Source organism: Colossoma macropomum, unplaced genomic scaffold (genome assembly GCF_904425465.1).
Source record: "Colossoma macropomum unplaced genomic scaffold, Colossoma_macropomum, whole genome shotgun sequence".
NCBI classification, from domain to species: domain Eukaryota; kingdom Metazoa; phylum Chordata; class Actinopteri; order Characiformes; family Serrasalmidae; genus Colossoma; species Colossoma macropomum.
This window is the reverse complement of record NW_023494802.1, coordinates 34,079,908-34,093,700: the sequence shown is the minus strand read 5'-3', so window position 1 is coordinate 34,093,700 and position 13,793 is coordinate 34,079,908. Positions and strand designations below refer to the sequence as shown.

General features: G+C 38.1%; 2 protein-coding genes across 6 annotated transcripts in view; both read right to left on the bottom strand.

The window, feature by feature from the left end:
- Positions 1-13,793, bottom strand: part of hoxc3a (homeobox C3a) — a 73,734-nt gene that overhangs the window by 24,593 nt on the left and 35,348 nt on the right. For 2 of the 5 annotated variants that reach the window (XM_036590865.1, XM_036590863.1), the window contains exon 2: positions 2,332-2,393. The exons of 1 other annotated variant lie outside the window; for it this stretch is intronic. The gene's annotated coding sequence lies outside the window, so the exon portion shown is untranslated. Of the gene's footprint in view, positions 1-2,331; positions 4,324-9,283; positions 9,563-13,793 lie in introns of those variants that run through there. 2 more of the 5 variants (XM_036590866.1, XM_036590864.1) reach the window with 2 other exon arrangements.
- Positions 10,865-13,450, bottom strand: hoxc5a (homeobox C5a). Its single transcript, XM_036590869.1, has 2 exons — positions 12,851-13,450; positions 10,865-12,029 (listed from the first exon to the last, which is right to left on the bottom strand). The coding sequence occupies exons 1-2, from the start codon at positions 13,335-13,337 to the stop codon at positions 11,815-11,817; spliced, it is 702 nt and encodes a 233-aa protein (XP_036446762.1). The 5' UTR covers positions 13,338-13,450; the 3' UTR covers positions 10,865-11,814.

The window sequence follows — 13,793 nt, the reverse complement described above, 5'->3', positions numbered from 1 at the left end:
GTTTTCGGATGGCCAGAACCAATTTTAGAACCAGAACCGTAGGCCTGTACCAAACAAAGCTACCAAGAAACAACACTCTCGCTTCATTTCTTTCCTCTATTAAATGTTGGGCTACCACTTGAGTTCGCCGTGATTGGGGTCCCCCCCTTCTCTCAGTCCACCCCCTCCAGCTTGAAAACGCCCTCATCCACCCACTCGACCCAGCTCCTGTGTTGCGGACGCATTTTAATATTAGTTAGACAGCCTGACCCGCAGTTCACCTCCCGCGTTTGACTCGTTCCAATAGTTCACTGCCAAGCGGTTATTGATGAGCGAACAACGATGAATTCCTTCTGCACACAAATGGCCTCAGATCCAACACCAAGCTCAATAACTAGTTATAATGTAGAGAGTTGGGGGGGAGAAAACGAGCCCCGCGGGCGAACTTGCTTGATGTTTCATTTGTACGTTAGTGAATTTTTTTTTTTTGATAACACACAAATGATAGATAGGAAGATAGAGAGATGGATAGATGGACAGACAGACAGACAGGCGTATAGATGTCCTTTTTTTTAGTTTTGACAGAGGAATTGGTTGCAGTGTCCAAACCTACTTAGTCTTTTATTATGTTTATTTATTTATTTGTTTATTTATTTATTACAAAAATGAAATATGGTAAGATAAATGGAAAGATGGGCAGACGGAAAAACAGACAGATATGTATAGATTTTCTTACTATTTTCAGTGTTTGAAAGAGTAATTGGTTACAATATCAACCCTGCTTAGTTAAGCTTTTTTCTTTTTCCATAGATGGATGAATGGATGGATGGATGGATGGATGGATAGATAGATAGATAGATAGATAGATAGATAGATAGACAGACAGATAGATAGATAGATAGATAGATAGATAGATAGATAGATAGATGCCCATTTATTTTTATGAATTTGTTATTATTTTTCAGATTTCTGAGAGTAATTGGCGAATATAAGTTAGCCAATGTTTTTTTTCCCAAAAATGATATAGATGGATGGATGGATAGACAGACAGACGCACTGGCCTCCTTTTCATTTTCTTTTTTTCTGAAAGAGTAATAGGTTACGATTTTAAATTCCATAAACTCCTAGTCAGCCTGTTATTTTAATGCTAATTTCCATTTTATTCATTTCTTTTTTTATTGTTATTATTTTCCATTTGCTTCTCAGTTGAGTCTCGGAACTGACACATTATCTGATGTCATTCAAGGGCAGCCAAATAACTGATTAACTACAAATAAGTACCACTAGGGCTGAGCCACTGTAACGGTTCTTTCTAGCTTAAGATTAGAGATAATAGCTATTTTTTTAAATCTCCATTTTCCTTTCATGCGAATGTCGAAACTAGAATATAATTTAGTATCAGAGCATCACATCATAATATCAGCCAAATAACTAGTGAACTACAAATAAGTGCTTCAGTAAATCCTTTACCACGACTTGTTCTAGTTCTAGTTGTTCTAGAACTTTCTGTGGGCTAAATTCGATTTCACAGAAATATCCTTCCTGTGCATGATTAACTGATCGCTTGGTACTGTATGTTATCTGGACAGTACGTTATCCAACACTGGCAAGATGAATCTCTGAATGGCTCTGAATACCTTCTGTTTGAATAGGAGATAAGTGGAGTTTCCCAAAAGCAGTCTAGCATTTAGATAATAAGGCAGTTAGTTAAGAAGTTCCGGGGAACTCTATAATATGGTGTGTAGTTATTTATACATATTTTCAAAGCGGTATTTTCGAGTACCTATACCTATGTAGGTAGAGTTTTAACATGAATTCATATTATTAGTCACCTGTTAAAGGACGTATATTTAAACGTTAATTAAAAACAAATGACTAATAGGTTTTCTGCTTATAATTATTTAGACATTATATGTAATTGGAAAATATTGACCTATAGCCATTGATTTTGGATCAATGAGTTTGGTGGTTTAATACACTCAATCTCTGGCCTTTCCAGCATCTCTGTAATTGTCAAACTATATTCTGTATTTCTAAAAGATAAATTATTTTATTATTATTATTATTATTATTATTATTATTTCGCATGGGGAATTATAATGTAACACTTTGATAAGGTTTATTATCGTTTAAATGGAATGTTTTTATTAATGACATCATGGCTCTGTTTCCATCAGTTCAAAGCATGCAGGTCTAGCATTATAATACACAGCTTTTTAGCAATTATTAACAGACCGAGAGGTCTTTCAGCGGCCTTTCTCAGAGAACACTGCCCTCTGTGTTTGCTCCGTAGCGAAACAAGAAAGGACAGGTAGGTTTGGACGGGTCAGAAGATTAAAAACCAAGACTTACCGGTTCTGCCAAGCTCTCTGCCCTCTTCTCATAATTTATCCTTTTCTTTTCTGTTAGAGAGACTGAAAGGTGGAGAGGGAGAAAGTGGGGGAAGAGGGAAAAACCGAAATTGATTAAAAAGGAAAATTATATTTTTGATCTGCAACATGGCTAAATGCTAACAATCCACCAATAATAATTCAATCAAGGACAAACACAAAAAATAACAATTAATGACACTATAATCTGATTATCTGATCTAATACTCTCTCTCTCTCTCTCTCTCTCTCTCTCTCTCTCTCCCTTTTGTTTCTGAGGGTGACTTAAGTGAACTGTCCTAAGGCATGATCCTCTTAACTGGGACAATGTTATGCATTTAGCTCAGGTTATTTTCAGAATGATTTCCTTGATGGATTTGTTTATTTTTGGCAGTAATGGAAGATCTAAAACTGACCCCACCCTTTCGGGGGGCCACATGCAAAATCTCCCTTTTGATGAAGAAGAAACTTATAATAAATAAGTAAATAAATAAATATTGAACAATGTCAGGTTCAGTTTTGTACTATGCTGGACTTCAAAGACACTTTATTACGTACAAGCAACAATCATATTTCTCTATGAAAGATAAGATAAGAATATATATATAAAAAAAAGCGAGAAATAAAAAGTAGAGCCAGAGAAGTCTTCCTAAAAATCTCTTGTTTGGCAAGAAGTTTTCATAAAATCTAAAATTAATTGGAATTTTTAAAAATGTCACCGCCTAAAACAATCTGTGCCTTTGACGGCCTTAGCCACCCTTGGTGAACATTTCCTCAGGTAACAAAGGATATTTTGCAGGGCCATAAGCTACCACAATGGGCCAAATACCATCTCTAATACATCTCTAACTCTGTCATGAAACAAGTGTTTCTTATCATTGGGTTTTCTAAACATAAGCATGCTATGAGATTTACCAAAGACTTGTTGGGACCTGTGTGCTCCTGTCCTAACAGGAACTTATGAACAGAACGTGGGAGGCAAATCTAACATTGTAACTCCTTTCTAGTCATCCCTCTGAGTGCCTCGTCTAAATGCCCTGGGTGCTTTTCCATTCTCCTCGAAAGGTGTGGTGGAGCTATCACAAGAGTGGTAGTGCAGTGAGGATTATTTCTCCTTAAAACTTGAAAAGGAGGACAGTGAGCTGACCCCGAATGCAGGAGAACAAACAGAGGGATATAAAACAGCGCCCCCTATTGGCTGTTGGTGTTTTTGTTACTCTTTTCCGATTTCTTATACCATACAGTGCCCACATACACACTGGAAGAGCATATGTATGAGTTTGCACCTTAATGCCATTCAGTTATGTCTTCCCAGGTTTAATTAGACACAATATAGGTGCATTAGATCCTGAACTCTTCCTGGAACGTACAATTTGAGTCTGAAGGAAGTGCATTGAATTTGCATATTTTTATTCAAATGTGTGCATATTTTCCACACCATTGAAATATGTTTATGTAAATTATTGCCAAAAGTAAGTAAACTGAAAGGCAAAATTGTATTAGTATATTTTGTTCATGGGGAAATGGTGCACTTGAAAATTAAGCAATCTTCTCATTCACTTCCTATAACTGGAAAACACACTGAAGTCTTTTTTTCTCTAATTTAAGATTACAAGTTAGGATTGCCTAATGTAGTGCATTGACAAGAGTTTAAGCATTTGAATGAGTTTATATTTATAAACTTAATTAAGTATCAATATGAGGAACATTATCTTCACAATACACTTAAAACATCCATCAATATTTCACAATTTTGTCTCAATGGCTGCAATGTAAACTCCACCAGATTGCTCTGATGTGAAAAAGAAACTTACCAGCTCAGATTTCTTTACAATGGTGGTATAATGAACCAGGGTCATGACTTCTATTACAGCCATAATGCAAATATAGCCATTTTATTTACTATCCAAAATGACCAGTGAACATACATGTGCCTTCTGAGTTTTTATATATATAATGTTAATAATGGTAAAAAATAGTGGTAAATCTGAAAACATGTTTTCTTAGGGGACTATTGTGCCTTAGAACACCCTTCTTGTACCTTTCTGTCATGAAAATATGTAGTATATAAGGCTTAAACCTTATCCCAAAACTATTACCCCATAACCATTTCATGAAATAACGTTTTGCACTGGTAGCTTTAGAGGCATTAAACTCTTCAGACATCCGCCACCACAGTGAACGACTCTGACTCAGTAAGTTTTTCTACAACAAAACATTTCACATCAAACTTCTCAGAATGACTTTGTTTGTATTTTAATAATGAAAATATGATTTAAAACTAAAAATTGGTAGAATCGCCCCTTAAGGGATGTTATTCACAGAATAGAAGCAAAGGACTTGCTTTCTGCTTTCTTGGCTTAACATCTCTAATATTTATAATTGGCTTTATATGTTTCTTTCTTGGCTTAATATTCCGAGCTCAACAGCCCTCAACTGACATGAGCTGCGCGTATTAGATCATGAAAAGCACAAACGTGTACAGGATCTCCAAGGTTACAGCAGAGGCCCGTGTTTAGCTGAAACTGTAGAAGCTAAAGAAGCCTTATGAGACAGTGTAGGCAACACTTTCAAGATACAATCATAAACTATTATGCAGTCAACACAATCTGTAGAGCAGCAATAGCCAGACCAAACTTCCTGCTGACATGTGAAACAGCCCTCATGCCAGCTCCATTAGAGGTCACATTTGGATGAGTTTATAAACAAACACAGTGTTTTCAAGAGACAGGAAAACATCTGCTACTGTAATAATACTGTGATGCAGGCTCAGACCTGCAACCTGCCACATCACAGCCAAATACTCAATGAAGTGACCTTCGGCTAGCTTTGTTCTATCATTTTCACCTTCGTTCTGACCTTTATTTTTCCTCCAGGGCTGATGGCCATCAGCTGATGTTGAGACTTTCTCCAACACTCTGAAAAATAAAGGTTCCGAAAGGGCTTTTTGAAGCAATACAAGAGAGCAAGCAATGTTGGTTCCCTAAGAAAAGTTTTCAATCCATGGCTCTTTAAATGTGTTAGTGTGAACAATGTTTTTAACATTTAAAGAACCTCTAAGGTTCCATGGCAATTAGAGGTATTTCTTAGAACCATGTAAGAACTTTAATTTGTAAGAGTATAAGAGCTCACGTAGTCATGCACTTACAATATCATCACTGTCAGAACAAAACTTTCTATCTCTGTTGTTGATGTTTTTCACTTTTATCATATAATTTGAAAATGGCAGCTACCATTTACATTGTCTCAAAATTTCTTGGCAAATTGACCAATAGAAATTGTTCAAAATGACTTAGAATACAAAAAAAGTTAAGAAGGTCTTTTTCTTTCTCTTATAAAGTAAGTTCATGGGAGATAAAGTAACTTTACAAGAGACGTTAAAACACAACCAAAAATTGAGATACAAGGTTTTGTCCCAACAGCAGCATTAGTTACATAATCAGTGCATTGGTCAATTTGATGTAAGCAACATAAACCCTTTTTCTCTTTTGACAGCTGAATCTGCTCTGAATTGACGACAATGAACAAACCAACTTTAAGTGAACTCAAAGAGTGACTTTTCTGCTCTTTGACGTCATACCTTGAAGTCAGCACTCCTGCTTCAACCCTACCTCTGAGAAACTACAGAAATGTCTCCATCACACTGCCCTGAAGGAAAGCCCTTTGACTGGCCGTGGTATTTACAACTCAGTGGTATTTACAACCATAAGAATAGACAGAAAAGGCCTCAGTTCTGCACACTCTTCAGTCCCAGTAGTATTTCTTCGAATACTTACACTGAGAGGGAGTCAGTGTACATAAGAATTAAGGAGAACGGTCAAACTGCATTTTTGTGCTTGCACCTCATTATAGAGGCTGCAACACAGAAACTGCTTTGACATCGAAAATGACCATCAATCATGAATGGCCTAAGATCACAAAGCTGAGGTATAACTGTACACTCTTAAATACAACAAAAATGATTATTGGGAACTTTGGTTTCCTTGAACAAATTTTTAATCAATGGTTCTTTAGAGAACGCGATTTGTGAGTGTGAAGAACCTTTCAAAGGTTTAAAGAAGCTCCAAAAAGTATAAAGAAAAAGATTCTAGGAAGAAGCTTAAACTGGTAAATGACCTTTACATTACGGGAAACTTCTTTAACACTCACACATCTCATTTACTAAAATGTTTCCTGAGGGAGCCAAAAATGATTTTCTATTACATTGCTAAAAAAACCCCCCAAAAAAACAGTTTTGGCACCTTTTTTCAAGAGTGTTGCTAGGTAGGGGGTCTGTTTTGCAGTTAAGCTCAAACACTGTTCAGAAACATTGTCTCTTGAAAGTAAAGGTTCCTTAATGGTTCTTGTCTCAAGACAAATGCTTCTAGGAAAAACCTTCAGATTCAGAACATTTGTTTAAGCTTTAAAATGTGCATATCCCATTTTCATTAAAAACCATCCATTGAAAGCTTCTTCAGCGAGCCAATAAGGTTCTTTTGTGGTATCACCCAAAAACCTTTTGTTTATTATTTGGCACATTAATTTTTAAGAGTGTACTGGTAACACATTTGAAATAATTAAAAATGAATCAGCCTTAATAATAATAATAAAAAATAACTAATAATAATAATAATAATAATAATAATAATTATAATACTGGTTTCTGTCTATCTTCCATCAAAACTAGCCCATTTTCTTGCCATCATTATATTCCGAGTACAAATTTAACATCATTCTCTGAACAGTGTCTATCTTTACATTAACATTTCCTTTTTTATGGCTGTGACTCAGTTCTTAAAAGCTTCACAGTCTATGGATCATCATCATACAGCAGAGCAGAGACCACTCTGAACACATTCACTACTATGTAACACTGAACGGATTTCAAGGGATATTTCTTCTTAAAAAAGAACCTCTATGATACTCTATATATCTATAATTTAAAAACATTATTTTACATTCTTCAGTACAGGCAATGGTTTTATAGAGAACTATGACAACTTGAAGAACCAATTTTTTTAGCAAGGTGACATGGTTCTTCTCTATGATTGAAAATTTGTTGTATGTGGTTGTTTACAGAACCTTCTAAAATGGTCCTATATAGAACCAAAAAGGGTTCCTCTATTGTTACAAGTCAAGGATCTTTTTTGGTGCAATATAGAGTCCTTTCTGCTAAGAGTGTAGGTTTAATAACAGTATGCAAGAGGACATATTGATGACATATTGCTTTAATTGCACATTTTAATAATAAATGTTCCTAAATGGTGTTTGGATGTACAGTTCTAGGCAAAACCTTAGTTGGTATAAAATCTTGATATTATGTGACTTTTAAAATGTTCTTCATGCTCGCTCATATTTCTCTTTCACAAAAATGGTTATTCAAGAAACCATCTATTGCAAAATGCACCTTTTACTTTTTAGAGCCCTAAACCTTCTTCGGTAGCCTTCTTGGTGTCAAAGAGCACCCTTTCATTACAGCCTCAACATGGATTCAAAGAGTCCTGGTCCTTCGGTACGCCTGCACCGCACATCGAGAGTTTCTCTACCCTTGAGAAACCATTTCAGAGCAAACACTAAAATTTGCAGTGCAGGGATCCTGCTAGTTTGGGATTTTTGAACTACGGCCAAGCACAGCCACAGTGTGGATTGATTCCTTATGCGAGAAAGCAAGGTCAGGCTGTGTTAAAATGACAGGGACCCTTAAATGTGAAGGCCTCAAACCATTTTCTCTTTAATATTATTTCCAACATTTGGGAATATACAGGGATTTGAAGCAAACATGGAAAACTTTTTCTAAAAATGATTTATCAGTGGCTCATTTCATCATGTGAAAGCAAATATATGACAGCTGTACAACATTAACCATCATGAGGCTGAGCCACGAAGAAGCCTTATTAGTTCATTTTCAAATATTTCTTCTTGAAATGTAGCATATGTTTAATAAGCCACAGAATGCAGTAACATATAAAGTCAACCATGTACAAAGAAAGCGGCAGAGCAGAGTCTTTTTCAAGCTCCAGCAAGCCAGGCTTAGAGAAAAAGAGAGGCGTCTGACTGAAGAGAAGGCCGCAGGTCTCTTAGTCCAAATATAACATCGTAAAGAAAGCTATGGCTTAAACTTTTCATACCCTGATTATAATGGTCAAGCGGGGCCTCGTCTGTCAAATGAAAAACCGCAGAATATCTCGAGCAAAGCCAACAAATAACAATGGCTGGGTGTTTTTTTTTCTTCATAAGACCCAGCCTGCGGAATGTGACAGATGTATTTAAATACCAAATATAAGGCATGCATGGTTATGAAACACATAAGGAGATATGAAGAGCTGGGAGTGGCTTTTGACTTTTGTTGGCTTAAGCGTGTTCCTGTGCATTGTTGTCCACGCTGCCCTGTACATGACCCCACTGCACAGCATTGCAGCTCTGCCCTGTACATGACCCCCCATAATGTCTCATCTAAAGATCTATGTGCTGCGCTCTGGGCTTTCATCTGCAACCTAATACAAGCGCTCTAAGCTTCACCAGTTCCTCCACAACAAACAGAGACTTGGCCTAATCATTTCACAATAAGAAAATGCAAAATTCACCGCGTTAATTCTGAGAGATGGTGCAGCCCAAGCCTGGAAAAAGACAATTTCTTTTGAAGTATGGACCCAATATCCTTTTTGAGGATTTTAAGAAGTAATGCCCTCATAGTCGCTATTAAAAAATAGATAGATACAAATAATTACAGTCCAAGAAGCTCTAATTCCTAAACTTCCCAGCTCGGGCATCAGCACCAATTCTATCCAAGCGGAGAAAGAATTTGAAGAGGAGAACAGGAGAAGAACGCATTACGCGCTCCATGAGCCAATTTCTCAAAGAACAATTGAATCAGCCGCGCTGATTAATTCCCGAGAGTGTTGCAAAGGAAAGTGCATATTTAATTTAAAAGGGGAGAAACAAGCTTATTAACTTACTGCGACCGCCTGGGATCCATTTGCGAGAGTCGAACTTTACCGGACTGCAGAGCCCGGCGCGAGCGAGCCTGCCGCACTAACCGCTCTAAAGCCGTTCTCTCCGAGATAAGGCGAGCCAACAGCTGCGATTCCGGACAGTTAAGATTATATATGATGTAAATATATTGAGGGTTTGTCAGGTCTTCCAGGCCATAAAACCCACTCTAATGACCCCACGTGCTCTCCCTGAACCACTCGCAGGTCCAGCTTAAGGCAATCGGCATAAATAACCCTCAAAACTTCAAAATACGTGGCCAGAAAGCTAAAAAGAGGGGCTTACTTTTAAAAAAGCAACTTAGTAGCCACAGTTCTGCCGTGTGAGCCAGCGAGTGTTTCTGAAACTTCAGCGTAGGTGAGTAAGAGCGACTAGAAAAGCTGCTTAAAAATGTTAAAATGCTGTTTTGTTATGCGGGAGATTGAGGTTTTTTGAAGGTCGTTGAACTGAAAAAACGTAGTGGTTAGGTTGAGGAGGACAAAAAAAGGGAGAACAGTAATGAAGCTTAATTTCTTCAGTTAATTCAACGTAAATAAATAAATAAATAAATAAATAAACACACATTAATTTTTATTATTATTTATAATAATATATTTATGATGGTGTATCTACTGTTTTCTCGACCTTGAGTGACAGACAAGGCATGTGAGGACCTGTTATGTAATATGTCAGTTCATCTTAATGACAGATTTCCACTGAAGAAAAAAGGAATGAAGGAACAATGAAAAAAATGAAGTAACCCAACATAGCAATTTAGTGAAGGCATGAGTCTCGATTGAAGGAAGGCTGTTATGCTACAATAAGATACATTAAAATAGTTTTAAATGCAACCTTTCTGTGATGCATGACGCAATTACGCAATCGACTCGGCGTTTTGAGACTGTTTAAACGTTTAAATGCGAATCTGTGTGCGATGTGTACTTTTCGTCCAAGCGGCTCTTTGAAACGCGCGTGTAAACTTCCGCTGCTCTGCTGAAAAGGAAACAGTTGTCAGTGTTTGAGAGGTGTGAGGAAACGCAGTAAAACTTTATTGGGGTCATAAAGTTTTATGCGCCTCTGTCTCAGGGCTACTGTAAATAATTGGTGGCCGGGGAAAGCCCCATCGTGCCTCATTATTTGGTGGACGAATAGTTTGGTCCTCGAGCACTTTGTGTTTACTTGTAACGAAATATGGAGCCAAACATTTAAATAACAACCAACATCATGTAGTGTTATCTCATAGACTCATGAACAGAAAGAAAGCAGGTCATGGTTGAAAACTATAAGGGTAAGCAAAGGCCTGTGCAGGATAATGAGGAATCCAGCCAAAGCACGAAATACAATAGAAATAAATGTGCCTCAATGGTTGAGACGTTTTTGTAAATGAGATGTTCGTGTGAAGAACCTTTTTGAGATTTGAAGAACCTTCACATGACCTAAATTTTTTATATCAATTACATTTTCCCCTGCAGCCAAGAACCTTTAATGAGCCATTATTTTTAAGAATGTACAAAAATATAAAAAAGCTTCTTGAGAGATTTATTTTGGGAGGGATTAGCTATGAGCGGAAGAACATAAAAAAAATCTAATATTTGGTGGACATTCTTTTCTTCTGGTGGAGAAAGTTATGAAGCAATCAGAATTGCGATTTGAAGGCTATTCAGTCGTAAGTTTATTTAATCGTGAGGCCACCACATTATTTCACTTATATACAGAGCTTGTAAACTAGAATTAAGCATTTAGACGTATTTAGCCCCTAAAAAATGGAGAAACACATGATCACACTTTTTATCAATTGAAGACTAAAAAAATTAATAAAAAGTGGTGCAACATTGGACTATGTAACATTACACTGGTCAGCCTTTGACTGGCCGTGCCCCTGTTTACTTTACTGGTAGAAAATCAGACTGACCATTTAAAGTCTTCAACAGCAAAATAAAACCACAGGGTAAGTAAACACAAAGACTTAGCGTGATAGTGCAGCGTACAGTGAATAATATGACAATATATGCTCAGTTACTCGCGTTGCGTGCAGTTCATCATTACTGTGCTCGTATTGTTGACGCGTTCACGTTAGACAGTACAATATACAGACATATTCTGTCAGACATACAAAAGTAACATACAGAAGGCAAATTAATTCATATTGAAAGCTCAAAGATCACATATTTACACATTTTGAAACAAAACAATATTTCCTTTTTCTTTACCCATAAACAATAAACTGTCTCCAACCACTATAGTTACATTTCCACAACCAACCTATATTGTAAAATAAACAGGAGTGGGCGTGGCCCACATACGCCCCTCCTCTCTCGCAGTCTTATGAACTGAACAAGTGATGGGACAATACATATTACATAACCACAATTTTACAAACACGTTAACGGCCTGTATGGCCTGTACTTAAAAGGCATGAAATCATTTCCAAACATTGAAGGTACTGTGATAAACTTAGGTTGGATTTCCATCCTGTTTGCACGTTGCCATGCCATAATTCTCTCACCATGCCATCACATTAAAGAGCACCTTTGACTTTCAGTTTTGAGTCCTTCTTCCACTTCATGCGGCGGTTCTGGAACCAGATTTTGATTTGCCTCTCGTTTAGGCAGAGGTTATTGGCGATCTCGATTCGCCTGCGCCGTGTGAGGTATCGGTTGAAATGGAACTCTTTCTCCAACTCCAGAGTCTGGTAGCGGGTGTAACTGGTTCGTGACCTTTTACCGTCAGATTCTGGGGTGGCATCAGAAACATATTGGTTATCTCCTGCACAGCATTTGCGACGTTCTTCCACATGCATTTTTTGCATCAGTGCAAATGATGAAGTCCTCTAGCACACCATCCACAAGAAATACAGATCTAACCACGATGAAATAACAAAAAACATTAAAAATAAAAAGTATGAGGCTGATGAAGCACGACTATGGTGGAGCTTGCAAAATGGAATGGAACTTAAAAAATGCCCAGCAAAAATTTCCCCCAGTTTTCTAAATGTACACGTGATTTTGGCATTAAAGAAGCTGTTGCTGTGGTTCCATTTGGAAGTATTACTTTTAGAGCTGCTTAAGCCAGTCACACCACTGAAAACCACTAAGTGCTAAACGTGAAGGGAATGACATTTTTAAAACAGAGTCTTACAGCCGAAAATTGGATGGGACTCTGTCCTCTGTCCCGTTTTCAGTGCAGAAAGCGCATCTTCCCATTTTCCCATTTTCACCCAAACGCTAAATGATTTCTTGGAAAGAAATCAAACGCCCATATCTGAATCTGCATTTGTCGCTGTTTCTATTTTTGTTTCTCTTATCCAATTATATCGCAGTAAATTTGGCCGCAGATCACCTCTTCACAGTAACAGGACAGGTTTACGAGCAATGGATGCCTTTGTCATAAAATTTACGACCGCGAGTTTTATTATTTCCTGCTTTTGGCCTATAAAACTCAAGAGGAAAAAAGTATGGAGGGACAAAAACACGGAGAGGAAGGAGATGTGATGACGAGAATGAGAGATGCACAGTTTTTCTCTCCTTTAAAAAAAGCATTAAATGTAACTTTACCGTGGCTAATGTGCAGCTTGGTCATCCACGGATAGATCTGCGGTTGCGACTGGGTCTGGTGCTCAGTCGAATTAGTTTGCTGTTTGATCGTTGGAGTGCTCTCCAGCTTCACATCTCCAGCCTGGCTCTTGCCGCTGGGCTTCTCCGTAACTTCCATAATCTCCTCGGCTTTTTGGCTCAACAGTCCGTGACCGAGCAAGTTGTACCCGCGTGAGCTAACGGGGCTTGGGGAGCCCACCGCTGCGCAGGGCTGTCGATGTGGTGGTGGTGCGTTGATCCTGGCACGGTCGTGTGTGCTCATCGCCTCCCGTTTCGGGGAGTTGGAGGACACTTCAGGGGCTAGAGCTCCACTGAGATCGAGCCCTCCGTAAGCATAATTGGACTGGTGGAACTCTGAGAGAGACCCATAGTTGCCAAAAGTGTGCATGGTGAAAGAGGACGCGTCGTGCGTCGGCTTACAAAAAGAGTTCCCTACGTACGAGCTCATTCTACTTCCGAAACAAAACAGCCTAGACAGGACTCGAGCACCATAAACACGCAGTTACACCAGAAATCAACATAAAGCATACATAGGTTGTTTGTTGTTGTTGTTTATACTGTTTATTGGATTTGATGTCTCTTTTTTGGAAGTTGAGGGGGTTTGTCCTAAAAAAGAGCAGGATTTATAGGTGGGGGGATATCATTTGCGTTTTTTTTTCGAGATGCAACGTGTAATGCCCAAATATGGGAAGTTTAAATAGAATCACGTGCAAATGTTGGCCAGTCATAAATTGGCTTGATCCCCAGGAGGTTATTGATGGATTGGGGGAACGTGTCCGATAAATTCGTGGTATGGAGACCATCTAGGGGTCTGGGCAAAAAGGGGCGAGACAGTTAGACAAGAGCGTCATCTGGTGTCTGATACTGGGCAAAGCTGACACAGTATCTCACATATACATGTGCG